Here is a 25,103-nt window from a genome sequence, read left to right as displayed (position 1 = left end):
AGATGGAGAGATAGTACAGGGGGCATGGCACACTTATTTCCACACAGCAGATCCCAATTCAATCCCCCACCCCAGTGTCCTCCAAGACCCACTCAAAATAAAAATATTGGCCATTATCGCCAAAATTGACGAACCAAAGAACGATTCTCATTAGGAAGAACCACAAGGAGCGGCTGAGAAGATCTGGCTTCAGAGAGGCCTTAGCTAAATTATAATGAAATCCTCCTCTACCTTTCTAATGAAACATACTATACAAACAACAAACTGTGTGTGTATGGGTCTGTGAACTAATAATACAACATTGTTTAATATATTCTATAGCCTGCAGTGGATTTTTCCCCCCGTTTTTTTGGATAGCTTCTTTCGATCAATGAAACCAAATTTGGGGGAAAAAAGAGAGGGCTCAATGTTGTTTTACATGTCAAGTTATCTTCACACCTTGAAGCAAATATCAGGTGTTGAAATGGTGATATGCTGCTCATCCCTCACAGTATTTAGAATTTTCCAGTTTTATGATAGTAACTAACAAGCATCTGTTAGAAAAAGTTTGGAGAGGGGCCCACTAAACTTTTGGTAAACAGGGCACTGAGTTCACTGCAAGGGAGCTTGTAAAAGGATGCGATGCTGCTCAGACCCGGCAGTGCAGGAACGAGCCCAGGAACACACCCAGCAAATTGCAAGGACCACGTAGTGCTGCACATTCAATCTAGATGGTGGTGCTATCTCCTGATCCATTTAGTCCACTTTATTGTTTATCTTTTCTTCTTCTTTTTCCTCCCCCCACCCCCACATGCCACATGCTGGGGAACCATATGAACAGCTGTGGATCAAACCAGGGTCAGCGGCATGGAAGGAAAGCACCTTAACCCTGTACTATCTTTCCAGCCCCTCATTTGAAAAAATTTTCCACAAGTTAATACATCTGTTCTTGGGGCGCTGGAGCGATAGTACAACGGGTAGGGTGTTTGATTTGTATGTGGTCGACCCGGGTTCGATCCCCAGCATCCCATATGGTCCTCCAAGCACTGCCAGTAGTAATTACTGAGTACAGAGCCAGGAGTAACCCCTGTGCACTGCTGGGTGTGACCCAAAAAGCAAAAAAAAAAAAAAAAAAAACAAAAAAAAACAAAAAAACACCTGTTCTACTTGCACCGGATTAGTAGTATTCCCACAACCTGCCTTCAAATCTGAACAGATTAAATGTGATTTAGAGGGGGGCTGGAGCAATAGCACGGTGGGTAGGGCGTTTGCCTTGCACGCGGCCAACCCGGGTTCGATTCCCAGCATCCCATATGGTACCCTGAGCACTGCCAGGGGTAATTCCTGAGCTCAGAGCCAGGAGGAACTCCTGTGCATTGCCGGGTGTGACCCAAAAAGCAAAAAAAAAAAAAAAAAAAAAGTGATTTAGAAATATAGATACAGCTTAATTTTTGAGACATCAGGGGAGAAATTTTTTTTTTTAATTTTTATTAGTGAGACACCATGAGGTACATTTGCAGACTTTCATATTTTGTGCTTGGTTTCAATTATACAATGATCAAATACCCATCCCTCCACCAGTGCCCATTTCCCACCACCACAGATCCCAGTATCCCTCCCACCCCCCATCCCCCCCACCCCACCCTGCCTCTGTGGCAGGGCATTCCCCTCTGTTCTCTCTCTCCTTTTGGGTGTTGTGGTTTGCAAAAGAGGCATTGAGTGGCAATCATGTTTGGTCTACAGACTATAGTCTACTTTCAGCATGGTTCTCCCATCCTGGGAGGATCCTCCCAACACCCTTTATTTGGTGCTCCCTTCTCTATCTGAGCTGCCTTTTCCCCTAGCATGTGTGGCTGGCCTCCAAGCCATGGAGCAAAATTCCTGGTACTAATCTCGGCCATTCTTGGGTGTTAGTCTCCTATTTTGTTACATTATGTTCCCAGGGGGAGAAATCTTTGAAGAACGTTTAAGTCTAGTTTTTAATCTGGCATTAAATACTTTTAATAGAAGAAAATTTTTAAATTTACATACTCATTCTTGCCCTTCCTCAATTCTGAGAATACAAGATATATCCTTGCCCAGCAAAAGGAAAAATAAAAATTACGTTTCTCAGAAAGAGAAATCTAACTTCTGGGTTATTGATAAACACAATATGACAAGTATCAAATTCACTTAAGTGTAACATATACAGAAAAAGACCACATATTCTACAGAAAGTAACCTTGACTTTAAAATAACTGTCATTTGAAGCTAAAAACATCTTTAAGAATGAAATAGCACTGACCATGCAAGTCGAAGCAAATATAAACAAATGGGACTACATCAAACTAAGAAGCTTCTGCACTTCAAAAGAAACAGTGACCAAAATAAAGAAAAGGCCCACAGAAAGGGAAAGAATATTTATCCAATACCCATCTGATAAGGGATTAATATCCAGTATATACAAGACACTAGTAGAGTTGTACAAGAAAAAGACCACTAACCCCATCAAAAAATGGGGAGAAGAAATGAACAGAAGTTCCCTCAAAAAAGAAATACAGGGGGTATGGTGCCACCAGCAGGTCAATCTGCACCTGTGAGGCAAGTGCATCAGCAGCCTGACGGTGCCTTCAGACTTCCAGATACCCCAAAATTGCTGTTGTGCCTTTGGCCAGACCCCAAAAACTTGGGGCAAAGTTTACCAAGAAAGTAAACGGCCAAAAAGTTAGGTATGTGGGAGACACACCCACAAACCACCTCCGGCTCAGCTATATAATTGGAGGAATGGCCTCTCTGGTTCCTGATCAAACTGCTTAACGGCCATGATCCCAGAGACTCAGAAAGGAATCTCGGAACCCAAAGGCTTTTGGCAGAAATGTGTCCTGTTCCTGCAGTAGGTTACTGGCGCTGAGCCATTCCAGGTGGGAATAGGTTTTGTGCCTTGGCCTGTTCCCCCTGGTGGCCCGGTGACTGCCATCCTCCAGAGGCCACAGGACAGTCAGGTTTGGGCCTTTAGTGACAAGACATGCAGGGCCTCACCAGATGGGGGTGAAACCGGCCCTTTCCTCCCCACCCAGTGAGACCCCAAGTCGCTGCCTACAAACAGCCCCTCTGGCTCCTGATTAAGCAAATTAATGGCCATGATCCCAGAGACTCAGAAACAAATCTCAAAACCCAGCAGCTTTTGGCAGAAATGCATCTGGACCGCATACAAGGTGGCAGCCGCCTCAGAGCTTATTGGAAAGCCAGGTATGAGCTAGCGGTGACGGGGCAACTGCAGTCTCATGGGAAGGGGGATAGTACTGGCTCGTCCTTCTCGCCCTACCGAGGTCACGAGTTGCCCCCCCACAAGCAGCTCTCTGGCATGGTCATGGCTCCAGAGGCAAAAGGACTTAATCTAGAGCCGGGAAGCTTGTGGCAGAAAAGCGAATGGACCATGCATTAAATTACGGTGCCATGCCTCCCCGGGAGGGAAAGAGTGTTGCTCCCTTTCTCCCCCTCCAGCAGCAAGGTGGCCTCTGCCTCAAAGCTTACTGGAAAGCCAGGTATGAGCCAGCGGTGACGGGGCAACTGCAGTCTCATGGGAAGGGGGACGGTACTGGCTCGTCCTTCACACCCTACCGAGGTCACAAGTTGCCCCCCCCCCCCAGCGGCTCTCCAGTACAGCCCTAACACCAGATATACAGAAACCAATCTCGGAATTATCTGGCTCTTTGCAGAAATCCAAAATCATTATATGATTCTCATAACCAGCTATAGAAAACAAAGTATTTCACAATGCCTTTTCAGCAATTCTGATTGTTGGGGGGGAAATTCTAAACAATAATGGTGCATCTTTTGTCAAAATAATGAATGTAATCAATGTAGAGAGGGGTTAAGTGGAAATCATCTGCCTCACTGGCATTGGGAGGGGTGGGAGGGGGGTATATTGGGGTTCTTGGTGGTGAAAAATGAGTACTGGTGAAGGGAGAGGTGTTTGATCATTGTATGACTGAGACTTAAACCTTAAAGCTTAGTAACTTTCCCCACAGTGATTCAATAAATATAAGAAGAAAAATAAATAAAACTGAAAAAAAAAAAAGTTAGGTGGAGTTCATGCCCAAATCAATCAGCTATCAGTGGCTGAATAAACAGCAGTACTCCTACATAAAAAAAAAAAATACAAATGGCCAAAAGGCACATGAAAAAATGCTCTACATCGCTAGACATCAGGGAGATGCAAATCAAAATAAGGAGGTATCTCACACTACAGAGACTGGCACACATTCAAAAGAACAAAAGCAACCAGCGCTAGCGTGGATGTGGGGGAAAAGGGACACTCTTTCACTGTTGGTGGGAATGCCCACTAATCTAGCCTTTCTGGAAAACAATATGGACAGTTCTTCAAAAACTAGAAATTGAGCTTCCATATGACCCCGCAATACCACTTCTGGGAATATATTCTGAGGATGGAAGAAAGCACAGTAGAAATGACATCTGTACATATATGTTCATTGCAGCACTGTTCACAATAGCCAAAATCTAGAAACAACCCAAGTGCCCTAGAACAGATGGGTGGTAAAAGGAACTTTGGCGCACCTTCATAATGGAATACTATGCAGCTGTCAGGAGAGATGAAGTCATGACCTTTGTTTATAAATGGATAGACGTGGAGAACATCATGCTAAGTGAAATGAGTCAGAAAGAGAGGGACAGACATAGAAGGACTGCACTCACGTGTGAAGTATAAAACAACATAACATGAGGCTGACACCTAAGGATAGTAGATACACGGGACAGACAGACTGCTCCATAGCTGGAAGCCTGCCTCATGAGCAAAGGGGAGAAGGCAGCTGGAACAGAGAAGGGATCACTAAGAAAAAGATGGCTGGAGGAACCGGTCGGGATGGGAGATGTGTGCAGAAAGTGGATAAAGGACCAAACATGATAACCTCTCGGTCTGTATTGCAAACCATAAAGCCCAAAAGTAGAGAGAGATTACGGGGAATCATGTCTGCCATGGAGGCAGGGGGAGGATGGGAAAGGGGGGCTATACCGAGGATATTGGTGTTGGGGAATGTGCACTGGTGGAGGGATGGGTGTTTGATCATTGTGTGATTGTAATCCAAACATGAAAGCTTGTAACTATCTCATGGTAATTCAAAAATATTAAAAAAAAAAAAAAGAATAAAGACGATTTACCTGTGTGGGGGGGTTGGGGGGATAAAATAAAATAACTGTCAAGCAGAGTATGTAGCTTCAGTATTTATTCTTCAAAGTATTCTTCAGTAAACTGTCACTGTCCTCCCGTTGTTCATCTATTTTCTCGAGCGGGCCCAGTAACGTCTCCATCGTGAGACTTCTTGTCACTGTGCTTGGCATATCGAGTACATCACGGGGAGCTTGCCAGGCTTTGCCGTGCAGGCGAGATACTCTCAGTAGCTTGCTGGGCTCTCCGAGAGGGGCAGAGGAATCGAACCCGGCTTGGCCGGGTTCGCTGCACGCAAGGCAAACGCCCTACCGCTGTGCTATCGCCCCAGCTTCAGTTAAACTAAGAATTGTTATTCCAAAATAGCTATTATCTAAGCTTATGAAATCTGAGGTTGTAGAAATAAAGTTCCTAAACTTGTATGGCATACTGCTCCCTCTCCAGAACAGAAGAAATGACTTAGAGTACCCCCTGGAAATCTACCTTCCTTAAGGGAACAAACAGAAAGGGATCTCTCCAATTAATTGTACCTGACTATACCACAACTCCTCTCTCCCATCATTTCAGTGCCCCACTGCAGTGCAGTATTGATTATTTTGGGAAAGACTGTTCTAGAATCACAAATGAGTTCAAAACTCAGTTCTTAACACAAATAATGGGTGAACTGATGGCTAGAGATGAGACTAGATGGTACAGAATATGCCTTCCACATGTGAGACTCGCGGTTTGATTCCCAGCACTGCCCAAAATAATAGTAACAAAAGATGTCTGATACAGAGAAAAAAATTCTTTCTTTTGGAGCATCCCAAGCAATGCTCAGGGCTATCAGGGGCCAAAACCTGGACTAACTTTGCAGACCTAAAGTTTTTAATTCAGGGGCTGGAATGATAGCACAGTGGGTCGAGCGTCTGCCTTGCATGCGACCGATCCAGGTTCGGTTTCCAGCATCCCATATATGGTTCCCTGAGCACCGCCAGGGGTAATTCCTAAGCGCAGAGCCTGGAGTAACCCTTGTGCATCGCCCAGTGTGACCCAAAAAGTAAAAAAAAAAAAAAGTCTTTGGTTCAAACTGGCAGAACTGGGAGCCATGAGGAGTATGCCCCAAAGTGCTCAGGGGACCATGAATTACCCTGGAAGGAACTCCGGGGTCTCCAGATATATGGCATGAACTCTGACCCTTTTAGCTATCCCCCCAGTCCTGTAAATATTTAACTCATTAAGCCATATTTTTATTATCTGTAAAATGAAGAAATCCTTATTTTAAGAACTAAACTTTCAGTTATAAATAAAGAATCATGAAAGTATAATCTACTATAAGGCAACTATAGTTTATAAGACTGTATTACATGTTTGAAAGATGCTGAGATAGATCTTAAAGTTCTCATCACAAGAAAAAGCTTGTAGCTAGGGACAGAGATGGTTGTTACTAGACTGATAATTCTGAAACATATACAAACATCAAATCACAACATAATCTGAAACCTATGAAATGTCACACCAAGTATACCTTAATTTTATAAAGAACTAGTATTTTAAATGTGACTGTATGAAGTATGTTGGTTCTAAATAGAAAAGAGTTTGGCTGTCTCACCCTCAGAAATATACTACACAAAAATTTATTATACCTAAATTGCAAGGTGAAGTTAAACATCGAGCATAGGGACTAGAAAGAGTACAGTGGGTAAGGCAATGCCTTGCACACAGCCGACCCAAGTTCAATCCCTGGCATCCCAAATAGTCTCCCAAACTTGTCAGGGATGATTCCTGAGTGCAGAGCCAGAAGTTACCTCTGAGCACAGTTGGGTGTGCCCCTCCCCTGCAAAAGATAAGCGTAGTTTTACTATCACGGAAAATTAGTTTTGAAAACACAAAAATCACAGAAGAAAAATCATGAAATGGTTCAGCTCAGGGGTCAGAAAGATAGAACAGGCTGCCACATATGGAAGACCTGTGTTGGATCTGCACCACTGCAAGGACCCCTAAACTCTACCGGAAGCAAAACCCCAAGCAATGAGCTGGGAGTAGCTGCTGAGTACTGCTTTGAGCTACACAAAACCCAAGTGAAATAAACAAAACTATAAAATGGTTCAACTTATATTCTCAGTCATATTTATAAAAAGTACTGGAAATAATCCAAACAATAAAAAAAACAAAGAAATTATGACATACTCACAAAGACTCACAGTGTTAGTTATTCAAAATTGAAGTTACACTATCATCACATTGTACAAAATCTATAGGGATATTTACCACATCAAAGAAAAAAAGGTTATTAACTGTGACACACCAAGTTCTGTAAAATGTATCCCAATATTTGGATAAGTTACAATGTGCAACAATGTTGATGAATATGAATAGCATTAAAATGTAAAAACCTTGGTTTGGAGAGACACAGTAAGGGCACAAAATCTGCCCAGTCACAAGTGATTTCTGAAGCAGCCCTTGGCACAGAGGTGAGTACCCTCCCAACTCACTCACTCTCTCTTCCCTCTCCCTCCAGGGTCCCTCCTTAACCCTGAGTACAGCCAGCTGTATAGCCCAAAACCCCCAAATTAAATGTTGCCTGAAAGTCCTGGAGAGAGTTCAACTAGATTTGAAAGCATGCTTTGCATACAAGAGGGCCATGCTCGATCCCTAGCATGTGATTTCTCCTAAGCATTACATGTTGTACTCCCAAAACAAAATAAAAAGACACTACTCAGAGGGCAACAGAGCACTTCCCTTGCATTATGAGGTCCTGAGTTTGATCCCAATCACTGCCAAAATGAGAAACAAAACAACAACAAAAAACCATTTAGAGTGTAATCTCTTAGGATTCAAGCGACAGTACAAAAGTTTAGCTTAAGGTACATGCATGCTGCCACCCCCAGTTTGACCACCTACACCACTTGGTTTCTAGAGCAGCACTGAAGTGACCCCTGAGCTCAGTGCAGCCCTTAAGCACCAATGGGTAAGCCCAACACTCCCCCCAAAAGAACACAATTTCTTAATAGATGGGCCAGAGAGATAGTACAGCAGGCAGGGCACTTGCACTGCATGCAGCCAACCAGGCTTCAATGGAACCAAGCACCACATATGCTAAGCTCCACCAGGAGTAAGCTCTGAGCACTTCCAGGTATGACCCCTGAACAACAACAAAAAAGGCAAATGGGAGAGGCTGAAAAAGAGGTAGAATACAGAATAATACACAAATATGTATTATTAGTACTCCAGAAGAAAATAAGAGAACACTTTGTAGAGAGGCACTATTGAGAAAAATGACAGAATTGTACAGAACTAATGAAAGATGTATTAGGATTCATAAGACTTCCCAAGTAAAATAAACTGCAAAACATATTAACAAAGATTAAGCAAGCAGCGAAGAAAGAGATTAGAAACGATTGCTTTAAATTTACAGAACAAATATTTAACTAGGGACTGGTGATAGACCTCTGCAATAGAGGGCTTGCCTCGCATGTATCAGACCCTTGGTTTGATCCTGAGCACTGAAAAAACAAAATCACATACAAAAACATGAACAATTCCTATTGTGTTTTAATTATTAGCTCGTTCATAATGTATCAAAAACAAAATTGTCTTGATAAAGCTACAATGAAGAGTAATTCCAAAATTTAACTTTATTCTGCCCACTAGTAATTAACACCATCAGTGGTTCCAAGTTTTGCTTTCTTAAAATTTTGGCTGTTGACGCACACGCTAGGGGGGAAAGGCAGCTCAGATAGAGAAGGGAGCACCAAATAAAGGGTGTTGGGAGGATCCTCCCAGGATGGGAGATGCACGTTCATAGACCGAACATGATGCCACTCAATGCCTCTTTTGCAAACCACAGCACCAAAAGGAGAGAGAACAAAAGGGAATGCCCTGCCACAGAGGCAGGGGGGATGGAGGGAATGGGGGGTGGGAGGGATACTGGGATCAGTGGTGGTGGAGAATGGGCACTGGTGGAGGGATGGGTACTCGATCATTGTATAGCTGAAACCCAAGCACAAAAATTTGTAAGTCTACAACTGTACCTCATGGTGTTTCATTAATAAAAATTTTTTTTTAAAAATTGTTGTTTCTGAGTCACACACAGCAGTGCTCAGTGATCACTCATGATGGGACTCAAGAGGACCATACGTGGTGTGATCCTTGAGCACAGAGCCAGAAGTCTTTCCTGAGCACTGCTGTGTTCCCCTCCCCCCCAAAAAAAAACAGGGTGGAAGGAGGGATACTGGGGACATTGGTGGTGGAAAATATACACTGGTGGAGGGAATGGGTGTTTAATCATTTTATGACTGAAACTCAATCATATAAATCATATTGAATTACTTTGTAACAGTAATTCAATTAAAAAAAAAATCTAAGGGGGAAAAAAAGAGAAAAAACCCTAAGCAGAAACTTTAGAAAGTCATCTTTATATTTGGCACCATGTAAAGAAAACAATGTATGCTTTACCAAAAATCTCTTATCGAAGACTTATTTTTAATCACTATTCTCAGAATCCATTATGGTTAAATTAAAAAGAAGAGTAATCTACTAAAAGGTAGTGTAACAGCCACTGTACAGTGTCACTATAACAGCTAAATAACAGATGCCAAGATAACATCACCAAAAACAATGTTCCTGAAGTGGTTTGACTAGGAGATCACTGTGCTTTCCTCCCCTGCCTCTTTCCCAAATCAAGAGGGCAATCAGGACCGTCCAGCTGACCTCAAGCCAACCTTGAGAGCTTCCTAAGCCACTGAGCCAATTTCCAGGGCCTTTCTCACTGGGACCCCCCCCAACAGTAGAGCTCTCAGGATTGTCTCAGAGTTTTCAGGCAGCACCAGGATTTGAACTCAAGACCTGTGCTTGCCAGGCAAGTGCCTTAAACCACTGAACTACCTTCCAGCTCCCAAAATCACTATTCTTACCCCCTCCAAGCACTAAATGCCAAACTCAAATCCAAATAACAACCTTATTACTACCAGTATCAAAGAACGCTAACATCTACTTAAATCTGGTACCTCTAAAGGCTACTACTCTGAAAAGTAAAATGAAAGTTATAAACAGAAATATCTTATCAAATAGAACTTGAACCCAGGTCAGCTGCATTTAAGACAAGCAAGTAATTTACTCACTGTACTATCTCCAGCCCATATTTGATTATCTTTCAATGAAGGTTCAATAAAGACCTCCATCAAAATTCTTACTTCTACCTAATTAGAAGCAAGTCTTTGAAGCTAGTTATATAAATCATCTTTTAGAGGCAGGGGATGCAGTTCAGTGGTAGAAACTTGTGTTCATGTATAGGACCCTGGATTTGATCCTGGAATCTCTGAAAAAAAGAGAAAAAAATCTACACACCAACAAATACACAGTACAAAGCCTCAAATTACCACAAAAATACTGAAATCCTAAGTTCATAAAACTGACACATAAATCACTACCACATTTCATGCCATGTATACTATTACTAAATAAGTCAAAAGCAGCACTGATAATGCTAACTGCTTGTTTGCAGAGGAAAAAAAGAAAAGAAAATTAATGACAAAATGACACCTCTCATAAGAAATGGAAGTTTTAAAAGAACAGAATCATGGACTTGAACAAAAATCACCATAATTATGATGAAACCAATTCTTTAGTCACACATTATTATTACTAAGTTTACTAACTTACTGATATTAGAAACTAAGTGTATAAACCAGTTAAACTTACTCTTCATGGCAGTTCAATTCTCCATGTTTACTTTTTACATCTCCAATATAGAAAAATACAAATTACAAGCCCTTAAAAACATAATACGAAAGTGATTTCATCCAGCACTAGAGCTTCAAGTCCCAGTAGATCTCACAGATATTTCACAGAAAATAAAAGAGGAAAATTAGGGGCTGGAGCAACAGTACAGCAAGAAGGGTGTTTGCCTTGCACTCCACTGAACCCAGTTACATCTCCAGGAACATATTTAGTCCTGAGAACTGTTGGTAGTGGCCCAAACCCTGTGCCTCCAAAAGAGATGAAAATTTAGTAACTTTCCACTCATCTGACAGTAAATAACAACTAAGATTCATGTTTTTTGACAGTAAAGAACAATTAATTTGTTTTCCTTTTTAACAACTGTAGCTGAATACCACTGTCACCCATATTTTGCAAGTAAGGAAAATTCTACTTTACCTGAAGGTAAACTAATCTGCCCCAAGACGGCACAACTAACTTCTAAGACACAGAGGTAGGCTTGGAAGTGTTTACTTGTGAACTTGTACTGATTTCCGTAAACAAGTCTGAAAGTAGTAGAATACCTTGGCATTTTAATTCGCACCCATATGTTGTCACCGAATCAACTCCTTAGAGCCTTTAGGTGGAGGACAGGTCGTTTCAGCCACGGTGGGGTGCCTCGGTGATTGTTGTAACTGAGCAGCTACACCTGCCCAACAATGAACTTCATGATTAATCTTCTTGTGTGACTCTGGTTCAATGACTCAATTTTCCCTTTCTTTTCAATAAGATACTGTTTTCTGCACTCTATTTTGTCTATTGTGAGCTAATTTTTTATTTTGTTAGTTTTGCCATTAGAGAGGTTATTTTCGTTCTCCTGACTGGTCTCCTCTCTGTTGAATTTTACTTTGTTTGTGCCTTTATTGTTAATTTTATTGGGACTTAAGACTTTGAAGGTGAAAAACAATTATTATCATAACTTGCTAGCTGAAATTAAAGATTATATATTTAAAAAAAAGATAAAGAGCATGATCTGAATTAATTGAGTCGAGAGAAATAGTGGGTAAGGCGCTTGCCATGAATACAGCCAAACAGGGTTCTAGTCCCAGTACTGCCAAAAGTGACCCCTGCCACAAAGTGAGCCCTGGTAACAGGCAGGTGTGGCGAAGAAACTAATACCAACCCCTCATTCTGAGTAAAATAAAAGTTATTTTAACTGAATCATGGGAAGTTGGCCACATACTAACAGTGACTGCTAGCCAAAAAACACCACAGTTGTCTTTAGAGAAAACTTTCATATAACTAGTAGTTATATACTACGTAAGAACTGTTATTAGTCTAAGTCGAAAGGTTACTGGCTCCAGTTTTGCTTCGAGTGATTTATAATCCAAAAGAAGTACAGAGAAACGAAAGAGAGAGAGAGAGAGAGAGAGAGAATAACCATTGATAATCAGTTCTATTCTGTCCTAGAACAAAAGTGTATTCTACTCCCCTCGAAGTTTCAATTACTGAACTACTTTGTTTGCAAGTTTCACAAATAGCAATAAACCTTGCCTATGGTTTACTGCTCTACAGTACCTGAAACTAGCACACAGAAAGCCAAGACAATATTTATTCAATCAATGGGTAAATATATACCATGTGAGTGCTTCTCAAAGTTCACTATGTATAAGAATTATCCAGGGTCATGGCACTATTACAGTGGGTAGGATATTTACCTTGCGTGTGACAGATCCAGGTTAAATCCCCAGCACCCCAGAGGGTCACCTCAGCACCATGAGGAGTAATACCTGAGTGCAGAGTCAGGAGTAACCCTGAGCACTGCTAGGTATGCCCCCCACCCCCCCCCCAAAAAAATCATCTAGGACTCTTGATAAAATGCAGATTCTTTTGGAACCCACACCCGGAGGTGCTCAGAGCTTATTCTGGCTCTGTGGTATGGGAATCACTCCTGATGGGTTCAGGGAAACATGAACAGGAGACCAGGTCAAACCCAGGTTGGCCACATGCAAGGCAAATGCCCTACCTGCTGTACTATCATTCCAGTAGCAATAAAATGCAGATCCTGACACAGCAGTTCAGAGATAAGATCAGAGAGGTTTTTGGGCTGGAGCGATAGCACAGCCAGTAGAGCGTTTGCCTTGCACATGGCCAACCCGGGTTCGATTCTCAGCATCCCATAAGGTCCACGGAGCACCACTAGGAGTAATTCCTGAGTGCATGAGCCAGGAGTAACCCCTGTACATCGCCAGTTAGTTTGCTGGTCTTAAGACTTATGGTGGGGTTGGAGTAATAGCACAGCGGGTAGGGAGTTTGCCTTGCACGTGGCCGACCTGGGTTCGATCCCCGGCATCCCATATGGTTCCCCAAGCAGAGCCAGGAATAATCCCTGAGCATAGCTGGGTGTGACCCAAAAAGCAAAATAAATAAAATTTAAAAAAATAAAAAAGAATGACTAACAGAGTCACCAAACTATTCCCCAAAGCTCTCTGACTTGTGAAGAATCAAGAGTGCTTATTCAGTGGCTCTGCGGCTGCCATCCACCAGAGGCGATTGGACAGTCAGGTTTGGGCCCTCAGTGACGAGACACATGGGGCCTCACAGGATGGGGGTGGAGCTGCCCCTTCCCTCCCTATCCCAGTGAGACCCCGAGTTGCTGCCCATGAATGGCCTTTCTGGCTCCTGATCAAGCTGCTTAATGGCCACGATCCCAGAGACTCAGGAACAAATCTCGAAACCCAGCAGGTTTTGGCAGAAATCCCTCCAGATTTAAGTGTTAAAATTTCAGAATTTCAAAATCGCGCAGCCACTACAGCAGCCACGCAACATCATGTTATTCTTAACCAGCAATAGAAAACAAATTGTCTACTGTTGCCTTTTCAACAGATCTGAGTGTTGGGGTAAAATCCCAATTAATAATGGTGGGTAAGGTGTCGAAATGTTAAATGTGATCAAAGTAGAGAGAGAGAATAATGTGGAAATCATCTGCCCCACAGGTAGGGGGAGGGTGTGGGATGGGGGTATACTGGGGTTTTGTGGGGGTGGAGAAGATACGGGTGTTAAAGGTACGGGTGTTTCATTGTATGACCGAGATTTAAACCCGAAAGCTTTGTAACTGCTCTCACGGTGATTCAATAAACAAAATTATAAAAAATGAAAAAAGAAAAAGAAAAAGAAGAGTACTTATTCACCCATGGAATTAAGTGTAACCATCAACAGTGCTACTAAATTTATAATATATACTACTCAATTTATAATATATAGGTAATATTTATTCACCAGTAAAGTTACTACTAACAAGGAGTTAAAGGCACATGTCTTACACACTGCTGATCCCAGTTCTGCATGTGGTCAGTGTTCCCTAACTGAGTACAGAGCCAGATGTGGCCCAAAAATTAAAAAAAACAAAAATACTACTTGTTCTCTAATATTAGTGGGAAAGACAAGTTCCCTCTACCTATAGTCACAAAGCATCTGACAAGTTCTTAAAAAAAAAAGCAAAAACCCAGGTTTAATCAGGCACCATATATGGGTCTACAAGCACTGCCACAAATGATCCTTGAGCACAAAGCCAAGAAAGAGTAACCCCTAAGCACAGCTGGGTGTGGCCCACAAACAAAAAATAATATTAATATTTAAGTAACCTAAACAATCCTCAAAACATTCAGTCATTTTCTTCAAATTGGTCATCTGAGAAAGCCAAAAGCTAACTACACAAATAAACTAAAAACCCCACTCAAACGTCAGTTGTCAATATTAAATACCAGGACAGGTATTTTCAGGACAGGGCACCCTTAAATTTCTAGTGTAGGGTACAGAGTGATTTTGTGCAGCAGGCAGGGCACATGCCATGCAGGCAACAGACCTGGTTCGATCCCCTGGATTCAATGCCCAGCATCCCATATGGTCCTTCCCGAACCCTACTAGGAGTGATTCCTGAGTCCAGAGCAAGAATAAATCCTAGCACCACTGAGTGCAACTCCCACCCTTTAAAAAAATCCTAGCTTGTATCTTCAGGTCAGCAAACATTGTTGCTACCAAATAAAGACGATGGAAGCATGGGTCACAATCATGAGGCACTGGGTGCTATTCTCCCTCTGCCACAACCAAAAAAAATAATAAACTGCAGAAATTCTAAAGACAAAAAAATAAAAAAAGGTCACATTATATTGTTTGCATTACTATTTATACAAGACTATATATCCTAGTCTATATATTACTCTATGAAGTAGTATTATTTTTATATTAACTGTCAATCTTTAAAATCACAAGATAATTATTACTCCAAATTTACAGAGAAAAAAACTGAAAACCAAATTAAACTGGCTTGAGGCCACACAACTACAAAGTGGCTAACTCTATGCTAGACACTGAATTACTTCTGGTGACAGAGAAAATGTTTTTCTCTTCCCTCAACAATATAAATTATAAATACATAAATACAACAAAACCTCTTTTGCTGAACTTCGGCTTGCTGCCTGAAGATCATAACCAACCCCTCCTTATATCCATCTGGAGCACTCCTGCCTTGGGTCTACAGCCCGTCTATCAATTACAAAGTCATAATTTATACAGAGCTACTCTAAGCATTTTGTTTTGGGCCACTCTGGGTCTACTCCCTGCTTGGTGCTATAGGGCGCAAAGTGCTGAGGATTGAACTCGGGGCTTCCTCATGCAGACCTCTGAGTTTTGAGTTATCACCCATTTCCCAAGAGCCACTTTCTGAACTAACAATGGTTCAATAGTCTGGTGGGGAACATCCTCCTCCTCCGTGAGAAGAAAACTTAGTATATAATATTTAACTCTTTGTCTTACATTTGTTCATTAGTAAAGTTTTCCCCAAGAGAATTGAGCACTACAGGGTGTGGCCCCAAAATAAACAATTACTCTCGAACCCAAATAGGTCTGTATTTTAACAGGCTGCAATTCGGGGGCTGGGTAGACAGCACAATGGACAGTGTGTGGAGGAGCTCACGTCCAGATGACTGGTCAACTACTGCCAGCCTGTTGCAAGTCCTCCCATCCCCAAGGCACACAATTTGCCCACATTAAAATCTACTTATAACTGAGAATGAGAATTTGTTTTGTTTTTATTTTTTATTCCTGTGATGCTGGAAATTGAAGCCAGGGCCTCAAACACACAAAACAAGTACTCTGTCACTAAAACATGTATCCAACCCACAATGAAAATTTTTTTAAAATAAGTGACCTGGGCAGCAAAGCTAGTTCAAAGGACTAAAGAGGATGCTTCACATGTGGGAGCCCCAGGTTCAATCCTCAGCAGAGCATAGCCCCCAGGGTAACACCAGGAGCCACTCGCCCCCTAGCACAGAGCTGGGAGAAACCCCACAGTAATGGTGGGTGCAATTCAAAATTTAAAAAAAAAGTTGATTATCCCATTGGCTTATCCAGATTCGAACAAAATGACATAGCTTGTATTAGAACTCAAGGGGGCCATGCAGGCAATAAAATTTGCAGATCAAAGCCATAGATAGAGGGTTAAGTGCTTAGCTGGCACACGTACACCATGGGTTAGGTCCCCAGCATCCCCGTTTGGTCCCAAAACCCCACCAGGAGTCATCCCTGAGTCAGGCCCTGCTGTAAGCCCTAAGCACTGCCAAGTGTGTGTGGTCCAAAAAAACAAAGATTGATATGGAACTCAAAAGAAACTCAAAAGTTATATGTCTCACAATAGTTTTTACAGTTACTTACCAAATTAGAATAAAGGACTCGCCTCCCTACCCCATAATATGCCTGAAACTACAGTGTAAACCCTCTATATTTATTTTCTTTCAGTTTTCTTTTTTCCCTTTTTTTAAAATTTTGCTTTGGAGCCGCATTCCATGGTGCTCTGGGACTCCAGTTGGCCGTGCTCCAGCAGACTGTATGTGTGCAGGAGGTCAGCCACAGGCAAGGAAATTAATTACCTTAACTCCTAGAATATCTCTCTAGTCCCTTTACTACTTTTTTTAAATAGGGGCCACACCTACCAGTGTTCACGGGGGCCTGAGGCCACTCCCAGCTATGTTCTGCCCACAGTGTGGGTCTGAAGGTTACAGGTTCCACGAGAGCCACACCCAGTACACACTCAGAGGTGCTCAAAGGGCCATGCATGCTGTGGACCAAACCTAGGGCCTCCTATATGCCAGGTATGTGTTCAACCTCAAGATTCTCTCCTGGAGCCATTGTTTTTTTTGTGCCACACCCAGCTGGTGTGAGTGTGTAGGGGGGAGGGGAGCCACTCACAACCAGAGATCCAACACAGGTTAGCACACACAAGGCAACCATCTTAACCTCTGTACTACTACTCTGACCCCACTATGATTTTATTCTTCTATATACGTACCAATATTAAAGTTTAACTTACAAGATTAATAAAAACAGAACAATTTAATAAAAGAGGTCACTGTGTCTTTCTCAAAATACCTTTTGGGGAGGAGGAACAGGGCTGGTTTTTTATTTTGGGGGGGGGGGCAATACCTGGTGATACTCGGGTCTACTCCTGATTCTGTACTCAGGGAGTTATTCCTGGATACACACAGGGGGCTGTACCAAATCAGGGTCAGTTGCATTCTCACAAGCACCTAAAACCCTACAGTATCTCTCTGATCCTAAAAGCTTCTTATTCTACTATTCTGACACTGCAGTTAACGCTGGGCAACAAATTGTGGAACACAAGTGTCTACTGAAACCAAAACTGACGACAAGGGGAGAACATTGTTTTATGATCATGTGGTTTCAATGAGTATTTTAGAAATATTTAATATATAAAGCACACATTTCATTTCTAGAAGACATATACAAGCAAATTACATCACAATTCAGCTTACTGTGCTAATTAAATGGTAACATTATCTGTCAAGTTCTCCCCAAGACAGCATTGCAAGGCCTACTACATAATACATACCACAAACACCATGAACACAACCTGACAGAAGAAATCATTATCAAATTATAAGAACTTGAGATACTAATAAAGCTATACAAGTGATGCACTTAATACAGGACTTCAAAGACATTACAAAAAAATCACTGTGATTAATACAACAAATTTTGGGCTGGAGTACGGTACTTTGCCTTATAAACAGCCAACCCAAATGCAATCCCCAGCACCACATATGGTCTCCTGAGCACAGAGACAGGAGTAAGCCCTGAGCACCTCCAGGTGCGGCCCAAAAATAAACAACTCCCTACCAAAAAACTAAAATTTTTAGCTTTTCCACAAGGGTAGATACCTGCCTCAACAATTAAAATTTAGGGCTGGAGCAATAATACAGCAGGTACAGTGTTTGCCTTGCACACAGCTGACCCTGGTTCGATCCCCAGTATCCCATATGGTCCCCAAGCACAGCCAGGAGTGATTACTGAATGCAGAAACAGAAGAAACCCTTGAGGGGCTGGAGCAATAGCACAACGGGTAGGGCGTTTGCCTTGCATGCGGCCGACCCAGGTTCGATTCCCAGCATCCCATATGGTCCCCCGGGCACAGCCAGGAGTGATTCCTGAGTGCAAAGCAAGGAGTAACCCCTGAGCATCGCCAGGTGTGACCCAAAAAGGGGGGGAAAAAATGTAGGGGCTGGAGAAATAGTATAGCGGGCAAATGGGGGAAATGAATATTGATATTGCACTTGGCTTGGGATGAACATCTATAACTGCTGTCTCTGGAAAAAAAAAAACTATATAGGGGCTGAAGGTTTTGATCTGTCACCACATAGTGCCCTGATCACCTCTGCCCTGAGAAACCCGCCCCCATCAGAGATGGGAGTAGCCCTAGAGCACTGCATGAGTGTGCTGTTCTACTTCCCTGAATTTATCTAGGCAAATATCCAACTTTTAAAATTCTAAGATTGGGAGAGAGAGCTCAAAGGGCTGGATTATACAAGCAAAGGATCTCCAGTTTAAGCCTTGGCACAACTTCCAGAGCACCAAAGAATATAGCCCTGACATTTAAATGTAATCATCTAAAAAACTACTTCAAAAATCGGGTGTAGGGGCCAGAGCAATTTTACAGCAGGTGGGGTGCTTTTCTTGCACATGGCCAACGCATGTGCCCACCAGCATTCCATATGCTTCCCTAAGTCTGCCAGGAGTAAGTCCTGGCACCACTGGGTGTGGCCCCAAAACAAAAACAAAAATTAGGTGCACAGGTCTGATAGGATAGCAGTAAGGCTCTTGCCTTGCATACTGCTAACCTGGGTTCAATCCCGGACCCCGGACACTCCAAAGACTGCCAGGAGTGATCCCTGACACCAGAGACAGGAGTTGTAGAAAAAAAGGGGAGAAGTTCTGGAGATGGTAGCACAGTGTAAATTCATTTATTATCACTGAACTGTATTCTTAAAATGGCTACAAATATATTATGATTTTACCATAAAACACCATCACTGTCCTCCTGTTGCTCGTCAATTTGCTCCAGCGGACACCAGTAACATCTCCATTGTGAGACTTCTTGTTACTGTGTTTGGCATGTCGAATATGTCACGGGTAGCTTGCCAGGCTTTGCCATGTGGGCAAGATACTCTCGGTAGCTTGCTGGGCTCTCCGAGAGGGGCGGAGGAAACAAACCCGGGCCAGCTGGGCCAGCCACGTGCAAGGTAAATGACCTACCACTGTGCTATCGCTCAGAGAGCCCGGCAAGCTTCCGAGAGTATCCCGCCCACATGGCAAAGCTTGGCAAGCTACCTGTGACACATTCGATATGCGAAAAACAGTAACAAGTCTCACAATGGAGACGGTACTGGGCCCGCTCAAGCAAATCGACAAACAACGGGAGGGCAGTGCTACCATAAAACAATGTATTATGGTTGTACAAGGTATTAAAACATACGGCAGTTCACAACTTATTGCTACCTAAATTGTCAATATAATTTGAGTAATTTTAAGTAGTTATTTGCAAGGAAAAGATGAACCAGACAAAAATCCAATTAAAACAATCCCAAACAACTGGAGACATAACTTGCTACAAAAATTTGAGGGACAGAATCAGAAGTTAATAAAATGTGAACAAGCCCAAGACCCCTTCAAATTCCACACTACTGACAGCCCAGGAGCACAGCAAATTAGATGGAAAAGTAGCATCTAAATTCACTAAGCAAAAACAATACCACAGAAGGCTCAAAATAGCTCAGAAAATCCTCAATGAATTTAATAACCCCATTGTGAAATGCAACAGTTTTCAAAAACTTGTACTGAAATACTTTTGGATAATTCCACTTACCATTCTGTTGTAACAAGCAACATGAAACAAATTATTCTGTGCTTGCTAAAAGGGCAGGCTTGGGGGATGGGCGAAAAACTGGGGACGACAATGTAGGGAAGGTCACACTGGTAGTAGAACTGGTGTGCTGGAACACTGAATGCTATAGCACAACTCTATTACAAACTACTTTGCAAGCCATGGTGTTTAAATAAAGGTTTATTTATTTTTTTAAATGTGAGCATTAAAAAAAAAGTATTTCATCGGAGCTCAAAAAGTTAAATTCGAAAGCAGTCTGAATAGACAGAGTGATAGATAAGGTGTTTGCCATGCATACGGCGATCCAAGTTCGATCTCCAGCATCCCATATGATTTCCAGAGCACCACAGGAATAATTCCTGAATGCAGAGCCAGGAGTAATCCCTGAGCAATGTTGGGTGCACCCCCACCCCCACCACTGCCCCACCCAAGGTCGTACTGCTTCAAATTTACAAACTTATTTGTAGTAAAGAAATTTAAGCTGACACATGTTAGACAAGCTTGTGAATGAATTATCCAAACTGTTTTTATCTCTTACCAGAGCCAGATATTGTTGTCTCTTTAAGCAGAGAAAAAAATACCTGTGCCCAACTTTTGCAACTAAAGAGAGAGAACAGCAGGTTAGGGTGTTTGCCTTGCATGCGACTGACCCAGGCTCAATCCCCAGCATGCCATATGGTTCCAGGAGCACTGCCAGGAATAATTCCTGAGTGCAGAGCCAGGAGTAACCCCTGAACATGACTGCCCCCCCCCCACCAAAACAAAGAGAGAAAAAAAAAATAAACTAAAATGTCAATAGTTCCCTGCCACCCCTTCTCCCCAGAAGTAGGTTAAAAAGTTTCGGCTGGAGCCAGAGTGATAGTACAGTGGATAAGGTGATAGACTGCCTTGCCCCAGCTGACCAAGGCTTAATCCCCAGTACCACATATGGTCCCGAGTCCAAGCCCTGCACACCCTCAGGTGTAGCCCCAAAGCAAAAAAAGAAAAAAATAAACACAGCCAAGTATTAAATAGTACTCCTTGAACCTTGCACATGCACACAGCCGACTCCAACTCAATTCCAGGTACAGCGCACGGTGCCCCCAACACCACAGGAGCAATTCCTGAGCACTGCCAGGTGTGGACCAAAGCCCTCTCCCCCACATAATGCTCCATGTCTGCCTACAGAGTTGCACTGCATTCTAATTAGAAGGCTTAGAGTTGAAACTGAACTTCAACATTATTCACTAGTTATAACTGGAGAAACAGTACGGCAGGTAGGGGGCTTGCCTTGCGAGCAGTTAATCCAGGTCCCATCCCCAGCACTCCACAGAGCCCTTTGATTCTGCCAGGAGTAAGCCCTGAGCACCACTGGGTATATCAGGGGCAAGTTTCATAAATTCTTTGTGCCTTTGTTTCTTTATCTCGAAATAGAGATAATAAGTACTATTCTGTAACAAGCTGGTTTGAGTAGATACACCTATATACTCTCATACATACAAAAACACTTAACAGATTAGACATACATACAGAACATATATATCACTATTATATCATTATTACTATTCTTATTCCAGTTATAAATTAATGTGCTGGGATTGCTCCAGGAAAATGCGCCTAAGTAAAAGATTTTCAATACAACTCTAGAGGATTCATAGATCCTGGATTAGATAAATTTAACCAAGATACACAAGCAACCAGGCTCAGTAAAATGGCTTTTTGTTGTTTATAGGTGACATCAAGCTTTGCTCAGCAATTACTCCTTATATACCTGGCTGGCTAAGGGAACTTGACATGCTATGGGAGATCAAACCTGGGTTGCCTGTACAATCTCTTGGGCCCGGTAAAGTGGTTCTTACTCTCTAGCGTATGGGCCTCTTGAACGGTTCAATTGACCTATGTATCTCTCTTTAGAGTATTTTTAAGTTTATGAATAAATTGGATCAATAAATAAGTCAATTATGGGAGCTGCATAGAATAGGGTGCTTGCCTTGCATGAAGCTGAACTGGTTCAATTGCCAGCACCCCATATGGTTCTCCAAGTCTTGCAAGGAGTGATCTCTGAGCACCACTGGTTGTAGCCCAATATAAAAAAAAATAGATAAGCCAATTATAATTATGAATTTTTTTATTTCAAATTTAGTAACCCTAAGTAACAACTTTTTTGCGTGTAAGTAATTAGTTTGCACATCATAAGTAATATTTTGAGAACTGAAAAACTCAAGTAGGGAACTAAAATATTCTCATTGCACTCATTGAAATATTTTTCAATTCAAAACTAAGGAAAATAAAGACACTTTTTCCCTCTTAACTAAACTGATTCACTTCCTCGATTCTATCCAGGGACTCAGTTTAAAGACCCTTGGCTTAGGGGAAAAGTACAAAACTAAGTTTTGGATCTAGAGCTTTGTGTTCTAGAATTCAGACTTCAGACTTTACTCCCAACACTATTTACACCTGAATGACCTTAGACATCAAACTTCTGAGCGATGGTTCCCTCACTGAGAAAAATTCCTGGGGGGGGCCACCTCAAAGAGATAGCTCAATGGTCTAAGCACATGCTTTGCGAAGCAGGAGGCCAAGGTTTGCTCCGTAACACTTGGTGTATCCCCCAAAACACAGCTGGGTGTGACCCAAAAACAAACCAAAAATTGAAAAAAAAAAAGACTCCTATATTATGACTTTTTCGGGATCAAATTAGTCAACAAAATTCCGGATGACCAGCATGCATTAAAAAAAAAAAAAAGCCTGAGTATATATTAATACTATATATTCAGCACTTGGTGACATTGTTAATTTTTGAGAAAACAAGAAAAATTTTAGACTACACACTGATTCATAGTGAAAATAATTAATGAAAACATTAACTTTATCTAACACATCAGTCATGACTTGGCATTATAACGACCTATATCTCAGTCTTAATTTTACCATTTTAACTAAGTCAAAACTTTCCACCAGTTTTTTCATTATAAATTATTGCAAAGTTTTAGACGTGAGATGATCTAGCTTAAACACTGACTAAATGGAGCTACTAGTAAGGTACACCTTTTAACAGAGCCAAAGGAATCAATTTGGAACTCTAAAGTTTATTCTGGAATTCATGTTGACATAAACTTGTCTTTCTTTTGCCTGGCAAAACACATCCCCACGCAAAACTTGCAGTATCTGCATGCTGTAACATTCCTAAAACAAACTGACCCTGCTTAAAACTCATCTGATTTTTAATACTGCCAAAGGAAAACAATAAAAAAGGAAGAGAGAATGGGCTCAATGACTTTTTATCTTTTCATGGAAGGTTCCGATGAATATTTATCATCAACGGTGGACATATTGGAAGGTAACTTACTTTCTTTAAACTTCCAGCTCTCTAACTTAAGGGTTACATTCTGTTAGCAAGAGCTTTTATGTATACGGCTGTACATACGTCTATGTATCTTTAAACATTGTATCCACTTGAACCCAGCAAGATCCCTTCCACTGGAAGCAAACCTCCGCAGACAGGCCCCACTTCCCCCCACATTCATTATACAACCTGTAAATTCCTTCCCTCATTGAAATCCTCCTTTTTATGGGCCCAGTTAACAAGCGCCAAATTGCGAAGTTGCAGCTTTGCTGGTTTGACGTTTTTCACAATGCAAGAACAATATGATCTGGAATCTACTCAAAACATTAGCCAGGCAGTCAGCTGATCGCTGCCCACAAGAGGAGGCAGAAAGAGGAGAAACTGAACCTCGGGTCTGCGTCGGGCGGGCACCCGGCCCCTTCCTAACTACACCGGGGAAGAGCCAGCGGCCGGCCCCGCCTGGGGTGCTCCATTGTTCCCCCGGCTCCCCCCAGACGCCTCGCCCCCAACTAAGTTTCTCTCATCCTCGGGATTTTCCTGCGAGGCCTCGCGGGGGCTCGTACAACCACGAGCTCGTCGCGACGCCGCTGCCCGAGCAACTTTTCGAAAAGGTCAAAGCGGTGCCTTTCAAGGCTCCCCAACCCCACGGGCTTCTCCTCCGGCCTCCGTAACGCGCTTTCCACCCACAGAACGTTCCAGAGATCCCGGGACGGACGGGAGCCCCGGGGAGCCGGGCGAGGGGCTTGCTCCGGAGCGAGGCGCTCAACTTTCTCTCCCCAACACTTGGGCGCAATTTCGCCCTCGTCGCCCGCCCCGCGCCCCACATGTTGCTGGTCCCCCTCGCGGCGGGCCCCGCGGGGCCTCGCCGCCCCCCCCCGGCCCCCTCCCCCGGGAGCGGCCACCAGACCCCCCCCCCGTCCTCCCGCAGGCTCCGCCCCCTCCCCCGGCCCCCGCCGGCTTGCCTCCTCCCCGCGATCCATACGGGACGCTTTCCCGTGCCTCGGACCCCGGCGCCGCGCTCGGCGAGCCGCGTCCCGCCGCCTGGGGCCTCCGGCGCCGGCCTCCCCGCCCCCACCCACCCCCCGCCCGCCCCGGCTTCCTCAAGTGCCGGGAAGCGCCGCGGGAGCCGCCGGCCCGCACGGCCCAGGTGCTGTGTCAGCCTCGCCGCCGGCGGCGCGGCGTGTGCGGCCTCGGCGAGTCACATGGCGGGGGGACCGGCCGGCGGCGCCCCGCTCCGGCGCCCCCGGGGCAGACGCTCGCCCCGGCCCGCTCACCTCCACGAAGAGCAACATGTCTTCCGCGCTCGGCCCAGGCGTCCTCGCCGCCGCGACTCCAACCGGCTTGCAGGCCCGAGCCCCAGTCGTCAGGCTAAGGACACACGCCTGGCCCCTCCACCCGGCAGTGGACCCGGCTCCTCCCCCGCCGTCAGCCGCTGTGGCCTGACCCGCCCAGTCCCGCCTCCCTCGAAACGGCGACTGCTTCCGGGGCCGCGGCCCGACCACTTCCGGAGGCCAGCGAGCCCTCCGCGCGCTCGACTTTCACGCCGCCCCCGGGAGCGGGCGGCGAGGGACGTACCAAGGCCGGCGCGGGGGGGAGGGGCGCGCTCGGAGGACGGCACCATTCTGGGCCACGGGGGGGTGCAAATGTCGGCTCTGGCTCCTCTTACCCCTCGCGAAACGCGCAGCCGCCGCGGCTTTCACAGCTCAAGTGACAGTTTC

At 43.7% G+C, this 25,103-nt stretch overlaps 1 protein-coding gene across 4 annotated transcripts in view; it reads right to left on the bottom strand.

The window, feature by feature from the left end:
- The window catches only part of LARP4 (La ribonucleoprotein 4), a 77,025-nt gene extending 52,224 nt beyond the window's left edge, over positions 1-24,801 (bottom strand). For all 4 annotated transcript variants that reach the window (XM_056119931.1, XM_056119933.1, XM_056119934.1 and 1 more), the window contains exon 1: positions 24,660-24,801. In XM_056119931.1, the coding sequence (XP_055975906.1) occupies positions 24,660-24,677 (18 nt within the window). In that variant the 5' untranslated portion in view covers positions 24,678-24,801. The remainder of the gene's footprint in view (positions 1-24,659) is intronic.
- Between the last annotated feature and the right edge of the window lie 302 nt (positions 24,802-25,103).

The sequence above is a fragment of the Sorex fumeus genome, unplaced genomic scaffold (genome assembly GCF_029834395.1).
Source record: "Sorex fumeus unplaced genomic scaffold, SorFum_2.1 ptg000042l, whole genome shotgun sequence".
Taxonomy (NCBI): Eukaryota; Metazoa; Chordata; class Mammalia; order Eulipotyphla; family Soricidae; genus Sorex; species Sorex fumeus.
The sequence above is the reverse complement of the archived record's forward strand: the minus strand, read 5'-3'. Positions and strand labels throughout refer to the sequence as shown.